Source organism: Opisthocomus hoazin, chromosome 7, assembly GCF_030867145.1.
Source record: "Opisthocomus hoazin isolate bOpiHoa1 chromosome 7, bOpiHoa1.hap1, whole genome shotgun sequence".
Taxonomy (NCBI): Eukaryota; Metazoa; Chordata; class Aves; order Opisthocomiformes; family Opisthocomidae; genus Opisthocomus; species Opisthocomus hoazin.
This window is the reverse complement of record NC_134420.1, coordinates 134,653-157,063: the sequence shown is the minus strand read 5'-3', so window position 1 is coordinate 157,063 and position 22,411 is coordinate 134,653. Positions and strand designations below refer to the sequence as shown.

At 48.4% G+C, this 22,411-nt stretch overlaps 1 protein-coding gene across 1 annotated transcript; it reads left to right on the top strand.

The window, feature by feature from the left end:
* The first annotated feature begins 355 nt into the window (after positions 1-355).
* On the top strand, positions 356-21,944 carry ZFP91 (ZFP91 zinc finger protein, atypical E3 ubiquitin ligase). The gene is made up of 11 exons (XM_075425694.1): positions 356-705; positions 1,501-1,526; positions 12,447-12,662; positions 12,915-12,951; positions 13,442-13,531; positions 13,875-13,997; positions 16,318-16,368; positions 16,865-16,943; positions 17,312-17,426; positions 17,932-18,031; positions 18,408-21,944. Exons 1-11 carry the CDS (start codon positions 356-358, stop codon positions 18,916-18,918), a joined length of 1,698 nt encoding a protein of 565 aa, XP_075281809.1. The 3' UTR covers positions 18,919-21,944.
* Positions 21,945-22,411: the final 467 nt, after the last annotated feature.

Below are 22,411 nucleotides of genomic sequence, written 5' to 3'. Positions count from 1 at the left end.
CGGCGAGCGCGGCAGCGCCTGCGCGGTGTGGCACGCGCGTGGAGCGGCCTGCTGGTTGGCCGCGCGGCAGCGAGGGGGACGAGCCCTGCCGCAGCCGGGTCGCGCATTGGCTGGGCGGCGCGCGAGCGGCGCAGAAAGGCGGGAGCGCGGCGAGGAGGCGGAGCTGGGGGTGGGGCCATCTGTCGCGTCCCGCCCGCGGATTGGCGGGCGCGCGGAGGAGGTGGGTCGCCTCGCGGCCCCCTCGTGAAGGTGGGCGGTGATTGGGCGCGGCCGGGGCGGGCGGGGGAAGGCTTGGCGGGCGGGCGGGAGGGAGGAGCGCGTAGCAGCCGCCGCGGCCCCGCCGCTCGTCGCCCCGATGCCGGCGGGCACCGAGCAGCCGGGGGGCGCCGAGGAGCAGCCGCCGGCCCAGGGCCCGCCGGCGGCGGCAGAGAGGCCGCTGTCCTCGGGCCGCCGCCGCCCGCCGCCGCCCGCCGCCGATCAGGGGGAGGAGTCCGGCGGCAGCCGGGTGCTGAGGGGCGGCCGGGAGCGTAGCCGGGCCGCCGCCGCCGCCGCCGCCTCGGCCGCCGGGGGAGCTGCTGCCGCCGTCTCCCGCCGCCGTAAGGCCGAGTATCCGCGGCGCCGGCGGAGCAGTCCCGGGGCCCGGCCCGCCGCCGAGCAGCCCGCCGCCGAGACGCCGCCCGCGGCCAGGAAGGCCTCCCGGGCCGGGTGAGTGCTCTGCGGAGATGGCCTTGGCCCCCGCCTTCCACAGGGTCGGGGCTGGGGGTGGGGTGCTGGCGGGCGGCCTCTCCCCTGTCCCGCTCGAGCGTCGCATAGGCCCCCGGGGCCCGCCTCCCGTCGCGGGGTGTCCCGCGCCTCCGCCTCTTTGTTCCGGGCCGAGCTGGGGCCGGACATGGGCTGGCCGCGCCGGTCTCTGCCTAGGAATGGCGGCGTCCCGAGTGCTGCCTGCTCCCGGCCGCCCGGCTTGTTGCAGCGGGCGTGCCTTCGGTGGTGAGCGAGACCGTGAGCCGCCGGCTGCGCAGCGTTCTCGGGGCGAGCTGCCGCCTTCCTCGGCGCTCCGCAGTCCCCAGCTGGTTTTGGTCCCGTGTGCCAAGGGGCTCGGGGAAGGAGGTGGCAGGATTTAGTTTCCCGTTGGGAGAGGACTGCATCTCGCTGTTGCTTTATTTCTGGAGTAGGAAACTAGCCATGAGCACGTGTGCGCCTGGGGTGTTTGGTAATGGAGCTGACCTGCCTTGTTCTAATGGCAAAGTCCCTCTGGTTTGGACATAACTGTTATGGGCAAAACCGGGCTTTTGCTGATGTATTGTTGTAGTTCACCAAAGCTTTTTCAGGATTAAATAATCCGTGTTGGTATCAGGGGTTGAAACCAGGGATCTGAGAACAAGGCGATGGGTCTGTCCACAACTGAGAACTAGGGCTCCTTCTCCACATCATTCAGTTACTTGTTTCTGCCACTGTGCCATAGAAGCTGTCTCTTATGCTTTGCGTTTTGTGTTTTTTCAGGTGGACGGATAAAGCAGCTGGTAAAGGTAAGAGCTGAATTATTCGCTCCTACTCTTGTATTTCATCTAGAAAGTCAGGGCTTTCCCATGAAGGTAGCCCTGTTGGATCTGCCTTTTAAAGAATGTTTTGTTGCTTGATGACATGCATTTTTTTTCCAAGGTCTCTCTCAAGATTGTGGAACTACATTAAGCTGCTGCTGCTATGTGCACGTGCCCAACGAGGGAGAATTTATTCTCCCAAATAACCACTAGGGTATCACTTCGCTATCAGAAGTGGAGGCCACGCTGCACCGCAGCTTGACAACTCTGATTACACGGTGATCCTGAGTAGCTGGCAAAACCTGGGCTCTCATCTGTTCTGTTGCCATCACAAATATAGGTGTAGGTCCTTGAGACACATGTGAAAGATACGTGTAAATAAGAGTATTCAAATATTTACCCTTATCCTTTTCTAGCTTTAGTGGATGGTGAATTTTTTATGCTTATGTCTTCAGGGATGAAAGAGAAAAGTTTTGAAGGGGAAAGAGTAGCTTAATGACTCTAATCAAGAAAGCCCCAACTGTGGGGAGCTGCGACCAGGAACAGAACTTTTGTTCTTCCAATGCAAACTGTGTGAACTCTGTGCATCTGTTTAACAGCTTCTGGTACAAACAAAAAATGTTAGAGGGCTTTGCTCTTTACCCAGTGATGACTTCTGAAACAGTTCGAAGTAAAAGGCTTTGCGTAGTGTTGGTTTTGGTCTGGCACTAGAGAGTTGTCACAGAATGAAATGGTGAGGAAAGAAGATCATACACCTGTGCAAATTAATTCACCTTTCTGCTGGAGCTGTTCAGTTCGTTTGCAGGCAATTGTGTCTCGAAGGCTGCCCTCATGCTCGTAATTCTGTAACTCTTTAACATTATTCGTACAAGTCTGTAGCTTTATTTCATTTGGGTGTTGAAATCCATCACAGCTCTAGCCAGCAAGGTGTATTTTTGCAGACCAAAGCAGAACTAACCGATGTGTGTTTAGCACAGACCCCACTTGTGTGCATTTACCTCTTACCGCATAAATGATGGGCAGACTATTGTAACAGCTTCAGCCTTTTAGGTCAAAGCAGAGATGCTGAAATGTGTAAAAAGGCATGGTGTTGTCACTTAATACATGTATAGTATTAACATCACATTTTAATGATGATTCTCAGTGGTTTGGATACCCTTAAGCAGAAAGGTTTACGTGGTAGTGGTGGAAAACAAGCAGATTAGTTCCATTTTTACCCCAGCTTCTTGAGACGTGCTTGGAAATGGCAAATGTCAGTCTCAAATTTCCCAAGTTTGGTGGCTGTCTGCACTCTAGCCATTTTGGGCTTCAGTTTTGGGCTCCGAGAGATTCGACTGTCCTTGAAGGTGAGGGTGGAAGCAGTATTTATATTAAATTTCTTGGGGTCTTTTTTATGATTAGACTTGCAGCCAAAATGGATGGCATGAATGTTTGCATGGAAATTGGCACTGAGAAGTGATGACTACTTCTAGTCCAAAGGAAATCTGCCTCAGTGATTTTGTTTGTTTGTTTCTTGTCTGTTTTTTGGTCTTTAAAAATGCAGAAGTGAGAAAGCTGTAGTTCTGTGTCCCGGCTGTGCACTGGATGAAGTCCTTGCTGCACACTTGTGCTTATTGGGGAAGATGTGGAAACAGACTGAATAAAGCGTCTTCCTCGGACAGATCATGCAGTATGCAGGAGAGGAGCTTCCCTCCCAATCCTGCCTTTTGGCCTTTAGAATAAAATGTTTGGAGAAGCCCAATCAGGTGTAGAGCAAACTGCAGCTTTCCTTGCACAGGAGGGTTTTTGGTAGTTAGGGGTCCTCGGTGATCCTGGAAAGTAAAATAGCATTTGTTGTTTCACCCCTTGCTGGAGCTGGGTTGAGGAAGAAAACCAGTACAGCTGCTGAGTGGTCCTGGTGAAGGCTTTGAATTTGGTGCTAGTGTTTTCTGATGTGTGTTCTGACAAGAAATTTATTTCTGCATGGTGATTTGCATTATACTGCTATCCTTTACTATAAAATACTAAATCCAGTTTAGAATATTAAATTTGCATGAGCTCAGCCATAACTGTTAGCCTCCGTACACAGGGCAAATGGCCTGTGGAAGTGAGGTGTACCTGGTGACACATGCTGTGTATCTGTCGGACAAATGTAAAACTTGCTGCACCAAAGTTACTTCAGTAAATTTTGTTACCTTATGTTTGGGGTTATATTTTGAACTAAAATCACCAGTGTTGCTGCTGGTAAAAAAAGCTTAGAGGTGATGGCTAAGTTTGTGCTATCAATTGTAACTGAGAGGCTGTAACAATGGAAGTGTCTTGCCGAGTCTTACATTCTTCTGTGTAGTGCCGTGGGATCAGAAGGCTTTTCTGCTCGTCGACTTGGGAGCGCAGGCACGAAGGTCTGACTGTGTGGGTCTGATGGGGAGGTTACGGGAAGGTTAAAGTCAAGGGTGTGTATCGTGTCAGAATTAGTATGTGATTGTTACTGTACTAGTGTGCACGAAGGCAGTTGCAAAGTCAGCTGTAGCGATTGTATTTCCTGTCTTGTCTGCTTAGTCATGCAATTGCAATATTTCTCTAATGTGTTTCTGTAGAAATATTAGTTATGTAAGTAGAGCATTTAATCTCGTCTTATAAATGAATTCATGTAGCTAGAGTCAGACTGCGTAGTGTAATTGACATTTGACTTCCCATGACACTGTATATTCTCGTGGAAATAATTTTCATTTTAGTTAGGCTTGAATAATTTTAATTATTGGAATATAGATTTAATGAATACACTTCATGTCCTTCCATCACTGGATTAAAAATTCAGTGCTAACTGTGACTCTTAAAGTCATGTTAACAGTCAAACAAAACATGCTTGTCTGATGTAATTTTACACCCAAACCAGTTTCTGACTCTATCCACCTTTTGGTAAGATTTTACCTCTGCTGTTTAATAACCACTTTTAAGAGTTTGAATGAAATCTTTCGATCACAGTTGAAAAAACAGGATGTGTAGCTATTCTGGAGGGAGTGTTGGAGTAGTGGCTGAATATAAAGATGCTAGGTTTGTGCTTGGAGGTAGAGCCGCTGCCTTACTGTGTTCCCAGAACATACGTGCTTTGTCTTTGAGATGTTAGAGCTGCGGGCTGCAAGATTACTTCTCCCACAGTAAGAAGAAGAAAGAGGGTGGGGTTGGAAGCATTTGTACAAACATAATATGCCATACATGAGCACTCCGATTACTGAATCTCCGTGTCTAATGTTGCTCTGCTTGTGTCACGCAGCTGAAAAATACCCAGTGTAGACTCTTGTTTATGCAAGTGATTTTTCTTGCATGTTTTTGTCTTGCGACTTTATATTGGTATTGATGCATTTTTTGCAATGATGAGAATGAGGTCCAGTGTAATTCTTTAAGTGCATGTAGGTACGCAGCTGTGTAGTCATGATGTTAAAAGGTAGAAAGAAGAGTTTGTTGGAGAGGTGAAACAGGACCACGTGAAGCCTTTATTTACTTAAAGATGCGATCAAAAGAGATGCAGTGCCACGTGCATGGAGAGTCACCTCTTTGGAAGTCTGTTCTCAAGTCACAGGGGTTTTTTTGCACAGTGTGGGCAAGAGGATGAAGCCAGCAGTATTTACACACTTTTTTAGCATGTGGTAAAAGAACCTGTGCGTTAGTCATGTGTGAAATACTTTTGTTAGATATTCACAAGTGTGGAGAACTATCTTCGTGATTTCTTCAGTGATAATTCCCCCCCTGGTCTTTCCATACAAGGCTGCTGTAATGCACTTTGTGGGTGGCTGGTATTGCAGCCATTCTCCCACCATGGTGGCTTTCAAGCTGCGATTTGAAGGCTCGGGAGAGGGGGGAGGTCAGAGAGTTGTTTCTGCAGGGACTGTGAAATGAAATGAGTGGGAAATACGAGCTTGTGCTGTAGCAGTCCCCTTTCAACTGCTAGAAAAACTGTAAGGTTCCGCAGATTAAAAAAAGGATGGAAAGCTTTAGGACTCTAGTTGTACAGAATGGTTTTGTATCATAGATAACTCGCATTACACCTTTTTATTTGTTTTCTTAAACCTTCATACTTCTTTGGTAAGGACTGCTTTCCCCTAAGACTTTGTCAGTGTTTTGAGAAAGAAATGTCATTACTTAAAATCAAACCTTATTAAAATTTGCTGAATTCAAATAACTTGGAATAGCCAAACCCACTTTGACTCCTATGAAGATTTTCGTGTGTCCCATATGCACAAATTCACAGCTTTTGGTGGGGGGGCAGAGCCACTTGGGTAGAGGTTTACACTAGGATTTTTTTCTCGAATTTCATTTTTGTCTCTGCCATTACAATATTATATGTTCACTGCCTTGTCTATTGTATAGTTACTATGTTAAATCTGAGTCGCAGTCTGAGATGTATCTGTTTGCATTTATTTTCATAATAATTGTTTTGTAACTTAATTCCTGGTTTATTTTCCTTGCACTTAATTGTACATGGATATTTTCTGAAAGTGTCTACTTTGCAGGGTTAGTAGGATGCTTTCAAATGCTGCATGAATCAAAGTTTAGCAAATTTGTTCGTAATCAACAAAGTGTTAATTTTAACAGTTGAAAGTTTCATTTTTCTATACATCAAGGAGAGATGAAGTGGCATGGGTATTTGTTACTGTTGCGATGTCAAAACCAGAGAGGAATCTGTTACTGCAACAAGCTTACCTCTGAGCTGCAGGCCAAAAGGGGTTGGTAAACAAAAGCTTGAACGCCTGAACCAGTGTGGCCGGTGAAAGCAGATGTGCAGTAGCAAACAGCTCCCGGTTCTGAGAGTAACTGAGTGGATTTTTGAGATGCAAATATAGCAGGACAGTTGTAAGAGGCTGCTTTGTGCCAAGTCTACGAGTTGTGCTGTAAGCCGGAGGAGCAAGAAGCTCTGCTCCTGGAGGGTTTCCATCTTTTGTCCCTGGTGAAACCAGAGGACAGCAGCATCTCCCAGCAGTGCTGCCGACTTTGCAAAATGGCATCTGTACTAGCGTTACTGCTGCACACCCTTTCTGTGGGGAATGGTGGTTCGGGTCTCCGTTCTCTGGCTACCTGCTTATCCCTCCCAAAATACAGAGCAACGTCGCTATTGCATCCACAAGTGATTAGAGGAACAGGGGTAGAAGGGGAGCGGTGGACAGACACCGCATGATCATGCAAGTTCTGTGATGGAGCGACTACTACTTCAGGAAGTAAATGCAGTTGGTTTGGACTTTCCCTTTCTGCCCTTTGCAATGAGTAATTGATATATGCCTGGGACTTTGTTTTCCTGCAGTGCTTGGAAAGGAGGTCGGGGAGGTGTCGGCTGTGGGATATGCGTATTTACTGCTCAGGTCCTTGTTGGCTTGCTGTCAGTTACCCAGACATGCTCTTAACACTTGCTGCATCCAGTGATGTAAAACAGAAGCAGTAAGCACCCTGTTCTTGGAACAGTGTCCTGTGAAGAAAATGTTGTGGGGCCAGGGAGCAATGTGGCTGTACATGAAGCAAGAAACAAAGCATGAGAAAGCACGAGTGCCAGTCTCTGTGGCTTCCTGCAAGTATCCTGCCTGCAAAGTGGATTTATGATATAGGGAGGAATTGGCACTCCTAAGGGTGAGTTTATCTCCTGGTCTGGGAGGCAGTGGACAAGCTTTGGTATTTATCCCTTTTGTTTCAGTTCGCGGCAGCACTGGTATATGTAGAAAAATGGTGTGGGCTCTGAGACAGAGATGCTTTCACTGGTTTGGTAACCCTGCGTGCAGTGCTCTGGGGGCAGAATTCGAGTGTGAATGAGAATGCGTTTCTGCTGCGCGTCTGAAATGGGAATCTGTGCTGACTGGCGTGCTGAGTAAAGATGGGGCGTTACTGGGGTGAGCTCTGTTAAGAAGCAGAGCAGTGCCCAAAGCCTTGTCTTTTGATTGTCTAAACAATTGGAACAGAGCTACAACTTTGTAGCTAGTTTTCTCCCATGTTTCCTTTTCTTGTTGCTTCTCCCAGTGACTGGTGTTTTCTTCACAAAATTTAAGATTGAAGGATATTTGATGCCTCTTGTGTACCATCACTCAAATCTAAACAGTGTCCAGGGCAGAAAACACGTAAAGTTTAAAGGTCGTTGGGAAGAATCAGCAGAATGGTGGAAGTACCTCAGAATGAAAGCTGGTTTTTATTAAGTGACTTGGGGGATAGTTCAAGGTAGGAAGAACCCCAGGAGCCAAAAGATCAAAGGGACTGGTGGGACTGCAGAAAGTGGATTTTCCCCATCTCTTCTGAATGACTTCCTGTAAGATGCAGGCATCTACGCGGTTCCTGAAACTGACTTCTGCAGAGGCTACGGGATGAGGTGGATAGTAATTAAGGTCGGTACTGGAGAGTTGCAGGGGAGTGTGAGCATGGGGGCATTTCTTGCCAAGTCGTAGCTTCAGTTGCCCCCTCTCCATGAAATGTGATTTGGGCCAGCAGACTGCCAGAAGGAAAGCACATAATTCGTTTTGCAGCAGCTGATCTGAAAAGCAAATGCTCAAAGCTTCTTTTTGCTTTGCGCTGGGGGAGGCTTGGTACCTATTGTGTCTTGTGTTCTTTTGTCCTCCTGGAGTCTGAGGTCTTATGACCTGGTGTCCATCACCACTGTTGACACTTGCAACGAAATAACAGGATGTTGGCCTATAATCCATTTTCCGTCCGTCTTCTGGGAGGACATGAAGCTTCCAGAGAATTTGTGGCTAGCCGGAGCTAGTGGTGTTGACATGTTTATACAGTTTTAAATGCAGAATTGACTACAGCCTTTCTAATTTAAAATTTTCCTGTGTGTCAGTCTCAAGATATTCAAGCAGCATCTTTTTTTGTTGGAAGAGCAGAGCCTGGTTATCAGTAATAGCAAGGTTTATTCCCTGTATCTGGTTTCTCTTGCTTCTTTATGCCACTAGCCAAATCCTGCTGACTGAAGACTGTGGCTTTCTGTGTAAAGACATTTGTCAGAGGAGAGGGATAATGCTGTATTAATCTGCAGGGCCTGGATTTAACCAGGCTAAGTGTGGTACCCAAGACAGGACTGAAGATAACCCTGAGGTCCCTGTGTAGTCGGTTGGAAGAGGCAGGCATCTCCTGACTCCTTCCGCTGGTCATATAGAGAGACAAGGGCAGCCATGTTCCTAACCTAAATGCAAATGTAAGTCCTATTAATTTCTGCCCAACAGTAAAGGTTTGGGGAGGAACCCTCAAACGCAGTTTAAATTGCAACACCTCCAGTGACAGGCTTGTGATTACCTCTAATGTCAGGTTAGGTGTGTTAGACAAGAAAGCAGCAGGAGAAGGAAGTGCTGCTTTTCTCCCTAAGCCAGTTGCTGTCTCTGTATTTAATGGGGGGGGGTGTATTTATTTTTGTTTGGTTGTTGTTTGTTTTGTTGTTGTTTAGTCTTTTGAGAGACAGGCTGGATTCATCAGAAAACTGTTTTTGTGAAGGAAAAAGGAATTTAGTTGTGGAAAACAGGTGAAAATTTTATTAAAAATCTAGGGCTTTTGCGATTTTAGATTTTGCACAAAGCCTTGGTGAGTGCTGGTTCCAGCTGATAGTGCAACTTAGTACTTTGCAGATACAAATTTCCTGGTGCAGCTTTGACCCTTGTATAGGGACCTCTGTCCCCTGTTGGTTGGGAGGGTGTAGAATTATAAGGATTTTCAAGTAATAGCTCTCTATTGCTTTATGAGTTCTGCAAAGAAAATATTTGATGCTTCTCCTAACTATGGGTTTTTTTGGAGGTAGATAGGTATTCACAGCATGTAAAAATGCAATGAATCTGTAGACAAGCACGATGAAGTAGAGGAAGAGGTAAAAAGGAGAAGTCATGGGGAAAGGCTTATTAAACACCTCCATTGCAGAGAAAGGAAGCAAAATTGCTAGGTGAGTGGTGTACTTTGTAGGAATGTATTTTGAGGGAGGTTTGTTTCAACTCCATAAGTCTAATCTTAAAAATACTATCTCTTGTTAAGAACTCATCTGAATACCTGATCTTCTGAGGAAGTAAGCCTCTTTCAAGAGCAGCAGTGTGTGCTAACACTGGTAGCATGGTTGCATTTGAGGGGGGAATTTCTAGAGCATGATTTCGGGTGGCTTTGGATTCAATTTATCATTCAAAAAACCCCTGAGGATGTTCACAATTAGGATTTAAAGTGTAAAGCAGTCATAGTTCACATGATCTGCTAAATCAGGAAGCCAGAAAGGAGCCAAAGTAGTTCATGCTCTGATGAAGTGGGCTTTATACACGCAAGACGTCAGACTTGGTTGCTGTTTTACAACAAAACTGTGATGCCTCACGTGCTATATTCCAGTCAGATATTTTTCAGTCAAATGTTGATTATTCCCACCCTGTTAATCAAAGATTGGGGAATGAGTCCCACAAACTACATGCTAGAAGTAAAAGGATCATTTGGTTCAAAAGGCCTGATGCAAAAACAGAGATTTGAGGCTGGGAGGGATGTCAGGATATCTGCTGCTTAGCACAGGTTCAATACAGAGTTCGCATCGTGTTGCTCAGGGCTCTCTCTGATCAGGTCTGGACAAGCTCCAGAGGTAGGCCCATGTGAACCTCATGAGGTTCAGCAAGGCCAAGTGCAAGGTCCTGCACATGTGTCGGAGCAATCCGTGATGTCGATACAGGCTGGGGGATGAAGGGTTGGAGAGCAGCCCTGCTGAGAAGGACTTGGGGGTAGTGGTGCGTGAAAAGCTGGACATGACCCAGTAATGTGCACTGACAGCCCAGAAGGCCAACCGTGCCCTGGGCTGCATCCCCAGCGGCATGGGCAGCAGGGCAAGGGGGGGATTCTGCCCCTCTGTTCTGTTCTGATGAGACCCCCCAGAAGTCCTGTGTCCAGCTCTGGAGCCCTTAGCACAGGACAGAGCTGGAGCTGTTGGAGCGGCGCCAGAGGAGGCCACAGCAATGATTTGAGGGCTGGAACCCCTCTGCTGGGAGGAAAGGCTGAAAGAGCTGGGGCTGCTCAGCCTGCAGAAGAGAAAGCTCTTGGGGAGACCTTAGAGCAACCTGCCAGTACTTAAAGCGGGCTTTTAAGAAAGATGGGGACAGGCTTTTTAGCAGGGCCTGTTGCGATAGGACGAGGGGTAATGGTTTTAAACTAAAAGAGAGTAGGTTTAGACTAGATAGAAGGGAGAAATGTTTTATGCCGAGGGTGGTGAGGCCCTGGAACGGTTGCCTAGAGAGGTGATCGATGCCCCATCCCTGGGAACATTCAAGGACAGGTTGGTCGGGGCTCTGAGCAACCTGATCCAGTTGAAGATGTCCGTGCTCACTGCAGGGGGGTTGGACTTCAAGGACTTTAAAGGTCCGTTCCAGCCCAAACCGTTCTATGATTCTGTAGAGGCTGTACAGCCTTGCTGGGCCCCACTTCCAGTGTTTAGCTGTCCTCTTGGGGGAAAGAGGCTTTTTCTCCAGACCTCCCTGTTCCAGCTGATGACCGCTGCCCCTCATCTACTTGCTGTGTACCTCAGCAAGGAGGTTTGGGCTGCTTGATAACTTGCCTGTACGTTGTAATGCTGCTGTTATGTCCCCCCGGGGTTTTCTGATCTCCAGGCTGAACAAACACATTTCCCTCCGCTGCTTCTCACAGTCTGTGTGTTTCAGCCCGCAACCGCCTTGGTGGTCCCCTCTGGACTTGCTCAAACATTTTGACAACCTTCTTGTGGGAGTCCAAAACTGGAGGGGGAATCCAAATGTGGTCTAATGGGTGCTGATTAAAGGGGATCAACAGTGTCCCTCTGTTTCCTGACTGTGCCCCTGTAAATGGTGCTCACGATGCTGTGGACCTCCCTTGCTGCCAGGGCGTGCTCCTGGCTCTTGATGTCCAGTTTGCTCTTCACTGGGACTCCCAGTGCAGCAGAGCTGCTCCCAGCCAGTCCTTGGAGGACGGTCCACTGACTTTGCCAGCGGGTGCTTAATAAACTCCCAGGCATCTTGCTGGCACTGCTGACTGGTGCTTAGGCAGCAGAAACCCACCTGAAACTGGACAGCAGTGTGAAGGTATTTGGGTAAAAAGCAGTAGGTCAGAGCCTAGTCTAGAGCACAGGCCCTGCAGCGTGCTGCGGGTATCTTTGTGTACTAAAGCAGTGGCAAACCTAGAGTACCGAGCATAGCTAGCTACTTGGAATTAATTTCTTCAGCACATCATTTGTGAAATTTCAGAAGGCATTTGAGTTTATTAAGACCCAGTGTCACAGCAAGCACCAAAAAGTGAGATGAAGTGAACTGTACTTGGGGAACTTGAGTTTTTAAGGGATGAACTTGCTCACATAGACATTTAGCCAGTTCTGTTATCTTGCCAAAACATATTGAGATCAGCCAAAAAGAAACCACCTGTAGAAACTATTAAGTGAGTGCAAACACGTCAGGCTAACTGCTTGTGATGCTTTTTGCGCTAGTATAAGACCAGAAACATCCAGCTCAGATTCCTCAGGGTTATTACCAGGTGTACAGCTCTGATTAAATATGTGTTTGGAGGATTCTTCCAACAAGACTTTTCACGTGGTCCAATTTTGAAGCTACTCTTTTGTAAAGCAGTTGCTGAGGTTTATAAGTGTCTATCTTTTAGTGCTTACAGCAGATCAGAGCCAGCAAATAACTGTCTTGTAAGCCTTTATCAGAGGGAAACGTAAGCTGGTTTTAAATATTTGTGTCTTTACTTAGATGCAGTAGGAAATGTGATGAGAATTTTAAATGAAGGCTTGCTGAGGTAAGGCCCTGGGGTCTGTCCTGCCTGGCTTGGCAGAGCTATGCTCCAAATCTATGAGAGGTAGCGGCTTCCCTGTCAGTAGACAGGGGCAGTTAGGCTATTCGACATCATGCAAGAGAGAGGAGTGTGAATTCATTATAGGATTTATGCTTTTTGGTATAATTAAAGAGATTGCAACGGGTGTTTCAGATCCCAAAGAAGAGAAGGAAGAGGAGGAAGTCTCCAGCATCCTCAGCCATGGCTCTTCTGTCAGCACGGCCAGGCCTAGCAGAAGCTGGCGTAGCAGCAGATCAGCAACGGCAGCCCGCCAGCGTGACACTGAGAATTCACGTGCCTCCAGATCCAAGACTGGTTCCCTGCAGCTCGTCTGCAAGTCAGAGCCAAACACAGACCAGATTGAATACGGTACGTGGGAAGCCCTGGCGTGAAAGTGCCTGGAGATAGCCAGGTCTGGGGAACCTCTGAAGGGAGCTGGATGTGGGCGTAACTTTGAGCTGTGTGCAGACTCTGTGGCTGGTACAGGTGTGGTGCTGCTTGGTGGTGAGGACCTTCTTCTACCAGCACTCCTGGCACTGAATGTCAACGGAGGTATCTTGAGACAGATAAGCTCACTGCAGCAAACACAGATTGAAACCTAATGGTAACTTTTCCTTTCAGAGGTCACAGAGGAGCATCAGTCTCCAGCTGGAATCAGGTAGGAAGCTCTTTATTTTGTGGTATTTCTTCCCATTCATTTCTCGAAGTGAAAAGGAGGGCCTGAGTTTTTTCAAAATAAAAGCTTCTGTGAGAAAGGATCTGTGGGACGGATAGTAGCTCTGTTTTCATTTGGTCCTGGACCTTTGCATTTTCAGTCTGGATTGCAGATGGTCTGTGGATGTCAGGAGATATTGTGAAGAAATTAATAGTAAGCTTTGATCTGGGCATTTCACGTGATAGCTTTATTCCTTCAGGAGCAGATGCTGTAGTTAGGGTTCACAACAGGAGACTGTTCTGCCTAGCCTGTCTGTTTTGGCTGTCATCATGCTCCTTAGTCAGTGCAAGCTGTTAGCTTTCCCCAGTCAGGCTGGGTGAGAAAGTGCTGTGTAATAGTGTCTTTCCCATCCTAGGGGATGATGCATGGATATTCTTGCAGTAGTGCTTAAGCTGTTGCTGCTTAAATCCTCTGTTCTCATTCTCTCCGGCAGTGATGATGATGAGGAGATGCTCATCAGTGAAGAAGAAGTTCCCTTCAAAGATGATCCAAGAGATGAAACCTACAAGCCTCATCTAGAGAAGTATATCGGATTATGTACTTACTGTGGTTTTAGACAAAAAAAATTGTGACATCTGAGTTGAATGAGCTTAATACAACCCAAAGAATATATGCTAGTTGCAAAGGTGGAATGGCTCCCATTAGACACAGTGTTTTCTAAATATTGACTGTTCTTCTCCAACGAGCTAAAGCCTTTAGAGCCCTGCTGACTGCCACGTTGTTCCTCAATCCTTGTTCATACTTCTGCTTAGAAGTGGGACTTGATAAATAGACCTGAACTTCAATCCAGTTTTTGCTTAAATCTTTGTAAAAAGCAAACAACAGAAAGGATCTTGGAGTATTGCATTGTATTTCTATCTTTGTAGGGAAGTGCCAAAGCAAAGGAGAAAAGCTAGCAAGGTGAAGGAGGAAAAAGAGAAACAGAAAGAGATTAAAGTAGAAGTGAAAGAAGAGAGTGAGATCCAGGAAGATGAAGAACCACCAAGGAAGTGAGTAAAACTCTGCAGTTATATGTAGCAGTGTGTATTGTGTATTTTGCATTCGTGCTAGTGCACAACAGTGGTTTATTGTTGTTGACTTCCCACCTCTTCCTCTGGGCCTGAACGATAATAGGACAGAACCTTCTGTTCTCATAGAAGTCCTGCTCCATATTATATTGCATATGTTCAGCAAGGAAAAATATGAGTTGGTATTTTCATTTAGTTTGAGCATGTTTTTCTCTATACTGTGGTTTAGTCAGCCTGCCTGGATATGGCCACACAGTGTGAAATGCTTTAGAGCATTCTTAAAATTGGTTTCTGTTGTGATGTCTGAGGTGGATTAAACTGTATTAGAAAGCCAGTCTGAGAAGGCAACATGTCTTCTGTCATGTGCCTAGAGGCAGACACAGGAATACCTTGTGTGTGTCATGTGATAAGTGTCCTCTTTGCACATTTGGGACTAACGTACCAGAGCTCAGGAAAAACAGCTGTGTTCCCCCTGATATTGGAGGAATAAAAGAACAAACTTTTGCTACCTAGTCTTTTGCTAGTCTGTTGTGCTTTGAGTGGAGAGTCAGAACCTTTGGGTGTGCTGTCACTGGAACTCAACACTGCAGCTTTCCTTCTGGCAACTGAGGTAGATTGGATTCATGTGTCTGTGTCAAAGCCATTCTTTGGGATAGTGTGAGGAGTAAAAAAAAAAAAAAAAAAAGAAGCCGTTTTTGTACTTCAGCTCCTCTGAGAGCAGTTGGAACCAAGGGGACTCCCTCTGGTGGTCTGCAGCGTGGGGCTCTGGGCACCTTTGCTTTGGTTTCTCTTGCTGTTTCTAAGCTGCTGCAGTGCTGCTTTACATTGAAGAGAAGTAAGGATGCTGAGATTTTTAGAACTTTTTTTTTTCTGTTAGAGATGGCTTTCTGGGGCTCGTGGTGTTGTCTGGATCAGATACTACTTTTGTGCATTATGATGTGCATAATCATGTGTCTGCTGAAGGCTTGGCTCGAATGCTGAGTGCCTGTTCAGCATATTACTGGCATGGTCTTGCTATCAGTAAAGATGTCTCGGTACAGTCTAGAAAAGACTTCCATCAATCTACTGTGTCTCTGCAGCAATATGATCAAGCAGGCATGGTGTTCTGGGCAGAACTATTGGTTGGGAGGGTACATTTTACATGTAAGTGTAGGTCTGCTCAGACAGGGCATACATTTGTCTTGACAGGTGTGTAAGCTGCTGTAGTTAATTTAGGACTGTAAAAGATCTGCTAGATCATTAATCCCATTCTTCCTAGTCACGCAGATTGATTTTTTTTCACGTGGTATAAAATGTTACTCAACAGAGCGGAGGAAGTAGGGTGCACCATCAATTCTGGACTGTGCTGGCAAAATTACATGTTTATAAAAAATGTATTAGGAAATAGACGGGGTTGTGAAAGCAAACCACATGAAGCATTTGTTTCTCAAGAATGTTGCCTTCCTCTGAATCTGCCTCCAGCTTGCACTTGATTGATTCTTCTAGAGCTTGCAGTTAATGAGGTAGTAGCTTGCTGTCTGCAGCAGAAACTTATGAGAGCAGAATCTCATGTGCTGAGGTGCAGCCTGGAAAGGGATTAATTTAATTATAATGTCGCAAGTTGTTTGGACAGTTGCAGGTTTAAAAGAAAGAATGTGAAGAGTGTAATGCTTGATTGAGGGGTTTTAAAACAGCCCTTCCTCACTCCATTGTGGCAGAAGAGTTGGTAATTCCTCACCACAGCCTGTTGGGCTGTGGCTGTCTGATACCTGTTTACTGGTACCTGCACAGTTGTGAATGGTGGGCTTGGACACGTTTGAGCTGGGCAACCATGTTCAAAAATGTGTTGTATGCTAGACCTAGCAGGTAGTCGTTGAGCCGCAGCCTGATTATGTTGGCAGAGGCACGGTGATTTGAGGACTGCCACATGCCACCAAATTTCATGCAGAAAAGAGTGTCACCCAGGTGTCAGAAACATGGGGACCACAGCTCCACAGGGAGCCATCTTCTGTGTGATGTGGCACTTCTGCAAAATGCAGCGACAACTTTAGGGTACTTTAGCAACTTCTTTAGGGGACCTGCCCATCTATTACAAGAGCATCTCCTTAGAAACTCTTCAGGCATTTTGATCCAGAGCAGGTGGCTGACTTGCCAGAGCAGCTGACTTCCTGAGTGCAGTGTTACTCTTCAGCCTAAAAGCATAGAAGAGTTCTGTAGTATTTCTTACAGCATGCTCCTGCTTTAAAGCATACACTTCAAAAACTCTGCCCGCCGCCAATGTAAAGATGCTTCTTTCAATTCTGTTTCTGTAACCCTGTTACAGGAGGGGAAGGAGGAGAAAGGATGACAAGAGCCCAAGGCTGCCCAAGAGAAGGTAAGTGATTATCTCTACTCAGTTCTGCTCTGAAGACTTGCTTCGCTTGTGTCCTACACAGAGATGTTGTTTGTCTCAAAGCCATCTCTCTTGCACAGTATAGAAACCTGTTGTAAAGAGAGGAAAGAAAAAAATAGCACCATGCCTTGGCTTCCTGCCTTTCCTTTCCCCATCTCACTGTAGGTGTGGGTTTGATTTCTTCCAGCTGAACCAGTCCCCCCTTCCGAGTTGATCCCTAGTCTGGCATTGCCCAACGATAAGATTCTGGGAACTCTGTGTCTCCTGGGGTTTTCTTCTCTCTGGGGAGAGCCCTCAAGTGGTGCTGGGAGTGGAGGCAACTCTTGGACAGAGTCTCTGTCAGCATAGCCCGAACAGGAATATTGGAGCAGTAATCCTTTGTTCTCACATCATCGGGCTGCACTCGTTTATCTTGCTGCTGCCCTGGCTCCCAATGCATCAGCTAACCACTCTGCCTGTTTCCTTACTGACTTCTTAGGAAGAAGCCTCCGATCCAGTATGTCCGCTGCGAGATGGAAGGCTGTGGCACAGTCTTGGCTCACCCACGTTACCTGCAGGTTAGTTGAGATTTTTCACTTCCTGAATGGCACGTGTGAGGGCAGGGAAGGACTGTTAGGAACACACAGCTAATCCTCCACTGGCACTGAAGCACTCTTTTGTAACGCTGTCTTTTTGGTAGACTTAGTCAGTTGTGGCCAGCGGTGGCCACGTGTGTCTCTGTACCTGTCCTGTTGCTAGGTGTCCGCATTCATTTCGCGTTCTTCTCTCAATGGAGATCAAAGCCTTTGTGTTCATGGTATAAGGGTGTCTGGTCAGTGATGGAAGTCTGGTGGCCTGCTGAGGGGCCATCTGAGGTAGATGTCTCAGCTGTGCTCTTAGCCATGTAGAGAGAGACAGTGTACAACTTTTCACTCTTTCTTTATAGCATCACATAAAGTACCAGCACTTGCTGAAGAAAAAATACGTATGTCCTCATCCCTCCTGTGGTCGGCTCTTCCGACTCCAGAAGCAGCTCCTGCGGCATGCCAAACACCACACAGGTACATGGAGGTGGGAGATAGATACAAGCTCCTCCTCAGGTCAGTGAACAGAGCCGGGGGGAAATGGAAAAGCCTCTAGGACTTCTGTGGAGAGTGAAGCCAAGGCATGTGGCATGGATTTGCAGCAGGGTATTATTCCCTTTTGGATTACCATCTTTAAAGGAAGTTAAAGAAATAGGCTATGGAATTTTTAATTCACCCCCTGGCAAGTATCACTCCAGGGTTCTGTAGAGGAATAAACCGAGTTGAGCTTTATCCTAATTTGCCAGTCCTTCAGTGTTTATCAGAATGTGTAATTAGCTCTTAGGAGAGTTGTAATCACGCCTTAGCTCTCCAGATCAGCTGCTGTGTGTATTGTGGGACACTTCCTCCTTTGCTCTGCCTGCTGGCCTCCCAGGACTGCTAGTTCTGTTGCTTCTTGGGCAGCTTTACCTGCAACATGCGACAGCTGGGAAAGGGAGCAGGTCTGCGGGAGAGTAATGCTCCAACTGGTGTTGCTTTTTAGATCAAAGGGATTACATCTGTGAGTACTGTGCCCGAGCGTTTAAGAGTTCTCATAACTTGGCGGTGCACCGAATGATCCATACGGGCGAGAAGCCTTTGCAGTGAGTACCTCTGCCTGCCTTTTGCTGTCCTGCTTCGAGGGGCCCTTGGATACACCCATGCTTGGACTGCACTGAGATCAGGAGCCGCTCTGAAGGCGGGGCTGGAACCTGTTCTTGGTGTCCCAGCTCTCTTTAAACGCACACCTGTAGGAGCGTTTGAGCTGCCACTTGTCTCGCCTGCTCCTTGAGGCAGTCTCTCAGTAGAGATCTGAGGAACATAAGCCCTCTGCAAGTAAAACTGGAAGAGATGGAGCTATGGTGACACCCCATTTTAGTGAGCCCTTGCTGTTTTGCTGGGCTGCCTCTTTGCTACTGCTGTCCCCACAAGTGTGTGGGGATGTCCCTTTGTTGTGACCTCCCCCTTCTCCCCTCCCAGGTGCGAGATCTGTGGATTCACCTGCCGGCAGAAGGCTTCCCTCAACTGGCACATGAAGAAGCACGATGCGGACTCCTTCTACCAGTTCTCCTGCAACATCTGTGGCAAGAAATTTGAGAAGAAGGACAGTGTCGTGGCCCACAAAGCCAAGAGCCACCCTGAAGTGCTTATTGCTGAAGCACTGGCTGCCAATGCGGGTGCCCTGATCACCAGCACCGACATCCTGGGCACTAATGCTGAGGCCATTGCGCCGCCCACTGATGGCCAGGGCCTCCCCCTTCTTCCTGACCCCCTGGGAAGTGCCGCCCCGGCAGACTGTCTGCTGCTGAGCCCTGATGGGGTGCCGAAGACATACTGTAGTGGGGCAGAGCGCGTGAGCCTGGTGGCTGACGGCAAGCTCTTTGTGGGCGGCGGCAGCAGTGCGAACCCGGAAGGGCTGGTCATGAACACAGAGATCCTGGGAGCCACCACGGAGGTGCTCATTGAAGATTCAGACTCCACTGGACCCTAGTGGGCGGGGAGCATGAGGGTGCTGGGACAGTTTGGACTCTGTATTTAAAAGGAAAAAAAAAAAAGAGGAGATGCTTACTGAAAGAGAGAAAAGTTAAACAAAACTTACAATACTAGTAAATAACCGAAAGGTCTGCTCCCCTCCAGCGTGGATCACAGCACATCCTCTTCCTCCCGACCACCGCTCTCTCTCCCCACTGCTCCTTTGTAGAAAGGGGCACATGCTGCCGTTACCAGAGCAAGTTGGATTGAGCGATGGATTTCCCGAGCAAGGGGGGACTGCTGAAACCCTTCGCTCTACCCCAAAGCGGATGTCTTTCTGGCTCCTTGACGTGGTCCCCACTGGCAAACTAGAAAGCATTTGATGTGCTCTGGACAAGTTTCTTAGGACTCCTTCTTGCCCCTGGTCCCAATTTCTATGCATCGCTGCACTCTGGTCCTTGCAGTCTCATTCTTCCTCCCGGGGCTGGGAGTTTGGCTTGGCACTTTAGGCCCCCCCTCAGCAGGGTGAGCTGTGAAACAGCGCACGTCCCTCTCCCCACCACGCTCCTCTGCTCCAGCTCTGGCAGGAAGTTGAGGGAACGCCCTGGCTCATAGATCATATTTGCTTGGAGAGGCCCGGGGGCTCCGGGAGCCCTGCGTGGGAGAGGCAAGGAGGAGCATCCCAGTTTGACGACAGTAATTTGCACTTTGAACATGTTTCTTTTTTGTGTTGTGGTAACAAGATTCCTTATTTATTGATTAAAAAAGGGTCGGTATTTTTTACTTGTGTTCTTAGGGGGTGGGGGTAGAAGGGGTTCAGCCTGTTTCCCACTAGGCTCCTTAGCGCTAGCGAGCTGCAGGGAGTGCGTTGTGCCATCGTAACAGCATCTGGGAGAGTCGAGGTGAAGGCAGCCTTCTGGAGTCAGATGTGTCTTGCAGCTTTTCCAGAGTAGAGGAAGAGCCTGTTTGTAGTGGGGAGTCTCTGCAGCAGCGTTTTAGCAGGAGGATGAGGTGAGTGATGGAACAGCTGGCTCCAGTGATGGAACCCTCCCTCCCACATCGGGGTGAGCTCCTTGTGTTAAATGTTTGTTTTGCCTCCCTCTTGCTCCCTAGCCTTTCAGGGAAGAACATCACTAGCCAGAAACTTGTTCTCATGACTTAGGACAGTTGTAAGCTGCTTGCCCCTGGGGAATGTGCTCCTCATCCAACTCTGCCTCTCCTTTCCAGGTCTAGACAAAGCTACAGAAGCAGGGACTGGATGTGGTTGTCTCAGGCTTGTTTATGCAATGCAATAGACTGACGTGGGACTAAGGGGCTGTCAGCTTCTCTCCCTGACCCTGTTTTGGGGGGAGGGTGTTATGCAGCTGTGTTCTCAAAGCTTTTCTCTTCTGCGCAAACACCCCTGCTTTCCATGAAACATGGCGGTTTAAGTGTTGCCTGCCTGTGTGGTTAGGACAGCTCTGAGCCCTTGGAAAAGTTTGCATAGGATATGATGTGTCTGCTGTGGAGACTTGGATCTTTTTGCTCTCGTCTGAAACTTTGTGTGAAGATTCAGTGGCCTTGAATTCGTTGTGGTTTTGCAAGAGGTAAAGAAAAACCTGGGGGGCTGGAGTTTTTGCTTTTTTTTTTTTTTTTTTTTTTTTTTTTTTTTTGGTTGGATTTATAGGATTGGGAGCAGAGGTGAAGTATCTTGTCTGAGCACAAGATCAGCTAAATTGGTCTGTAGCACACAGCAGCTAGGCAAAATCAGGTATCTGGGGTCTGGATAATGGCAATAAAACATGGCATATAGCTGAAAATGTCTTACAGGAAACTGACTCTGAACGCCCACTCTGTCCCCTGTGCTGCCTGGAAATCCACTTTTATTGGGCCATTTGTCCTGATTTGCCCCCTCCTTTCCCCCCTTACACTGGTATCTTTGTCAGAGCAAGTTGAAACACTTCTGGTGTTGGGGTGGTTCGTGACTGAGCAGTTTGCAACCCTGGTTGCCTTGTGCCCTGGTTTGGGGCATCCCACGTTCTTGCACCGTGGCAGCAGCGTGGCTCCCATGCCTGCAGGAGATGTGTCCAGCCGCAAGCCTCTCCTGGACATAAGGGTGGGGGCCGAGCGTACCTGAACGTGGGTCTCTCGGGACAGTGCATGTCAGGTCTGCAGTGGTACTGTGTAAACTAAACCAGTTTCTTGCTTGGATCAAATTATTGTGATTTCTAGCAGGAAGCTTTCGGGTGGCCAGCCCGTCTCCCCTTGCAGACTAAAGAGAATCAGCACAATGAGGCGTGTTCAAACCCAGCTCTGATGGTTTCACGCCCCAGCAGTGTGGGTCTTCTGTACAGGGAGACTGGGGGCTGGCCGAGCCGTGTTGTGTGGTGGCACGTCTCCAGCCCTGGGTCCTGGCCGTGGGTGGCAGATGCGCTGGTGCGGTACAGGTCAGTTGCGTTGTCCCCATGCTTGCTGCAGACCGTGCTGCTGGAGCTGCTGTTTGTGCCTCGGGGAAGGTGTGGAGCAGGCAGGGCCTTGCACAGAACACTAAACGGAGAGCTTGGGGTTTTGTTTTCTGAGAGATGGCACTAAAATGCTTTTGAGTTGAGGGCTTGCTTGCTCCTGGTGACGCAACGCTTGGCACCTGGCTGGCAGGGAAGGGAGGCTGCCTTATTCTGCATCTGCCCCAGCTGCCCCCAGTGCAGCAATGAGTTTGCAGTCGGCCGTGTTTCTGGGCTGCAGAATTAAGCAGCTCGTTTGCTTCCCGGCCTGGACCCCCCTGATCCCGGCTTCTCCCTGCCTCGTCCTTCCACGCACACCTCTCATAGCTCTCCTTTTCCTCGTCTCGGCCAGTTGCCCATCTGTGCTCTAACCACAGCCTGCTCATCCCTGGCGCAGGAGAGACCGGTGTAGCTCCCTTCCCGCTCCCCTTGAAGCCCTGAAACTGACACAGCCCTGCTGCAGCTCCTCCTCCCCTCGCTGTCCCTCCTTCACTCGCATGCAGTTTGCTTCAATAAATTATTGTAGTAGTTTGCAATAAACTTTTGTATTTTTTCCCCCCCTGTATTTATTTTTTATTTTCTCCTCCAGGGGAGGGAAGAGAGGGGCGCAGGGCCCTTAGCTGGCTCCTGGCGCGGCAGCGGTGTGCGGGCCGGGGGCTGTGTGGGGTGGCGTGGGGCCCGGGCTCGGCAGCGCCCGGTGCAGTAGCCAGCTGGGCTGGCCGCGGGGCTGGGAGCAGGGGCGAGGCCCAGCGTGCGGCGACACCAGAGGGAAGCTGTTTTTCAACTCCTGTTTTTTCTCTTAATCTGGGTGATATGTAACCAAAATAAACGTACTGAGGAGAAACCAAACTGACAGAAAGGGCTGTCTTTGTCTCGGTGCATGCCGCTCACCTCTGGTGGGTGGCAGGCATGGCCCTGGTGTGGCTGGTATCTCCTCCCCTCCCTTCAGTCCCCCTTTGGGGCAGGACCCCTCTGGGAGAGGGGGTTAGACTGGGTGCCCTGCAGCTGTGGGGGAATAAGAGGGCTGGGGGC

Bases quoted from the DNA above. Each gene is read 5' to 3' on its own strand.
- ZFP91 (XM_075425694.1), top strand. From the start codon at position 356: ATGCCGGCGGGCACCGAGCAGCCGGGGGGCGCCGAGGAGCAGCCGCCG. The intron at 12,663-12,914 runs GTACGTGGGAAG...TTTTCCTTTCAG, and splicing joins CACAGACCAGATTGAATACG to AGGTCACAGAGGAGCATCAG. The intron at 18,032-18,407 runs GTGAGTACCTCT...CTCCCCTCCCAG, and splicing joins ACGGGCGAGAAGCCTTTGCA to GTGCGAGATCTGTGGATTCA.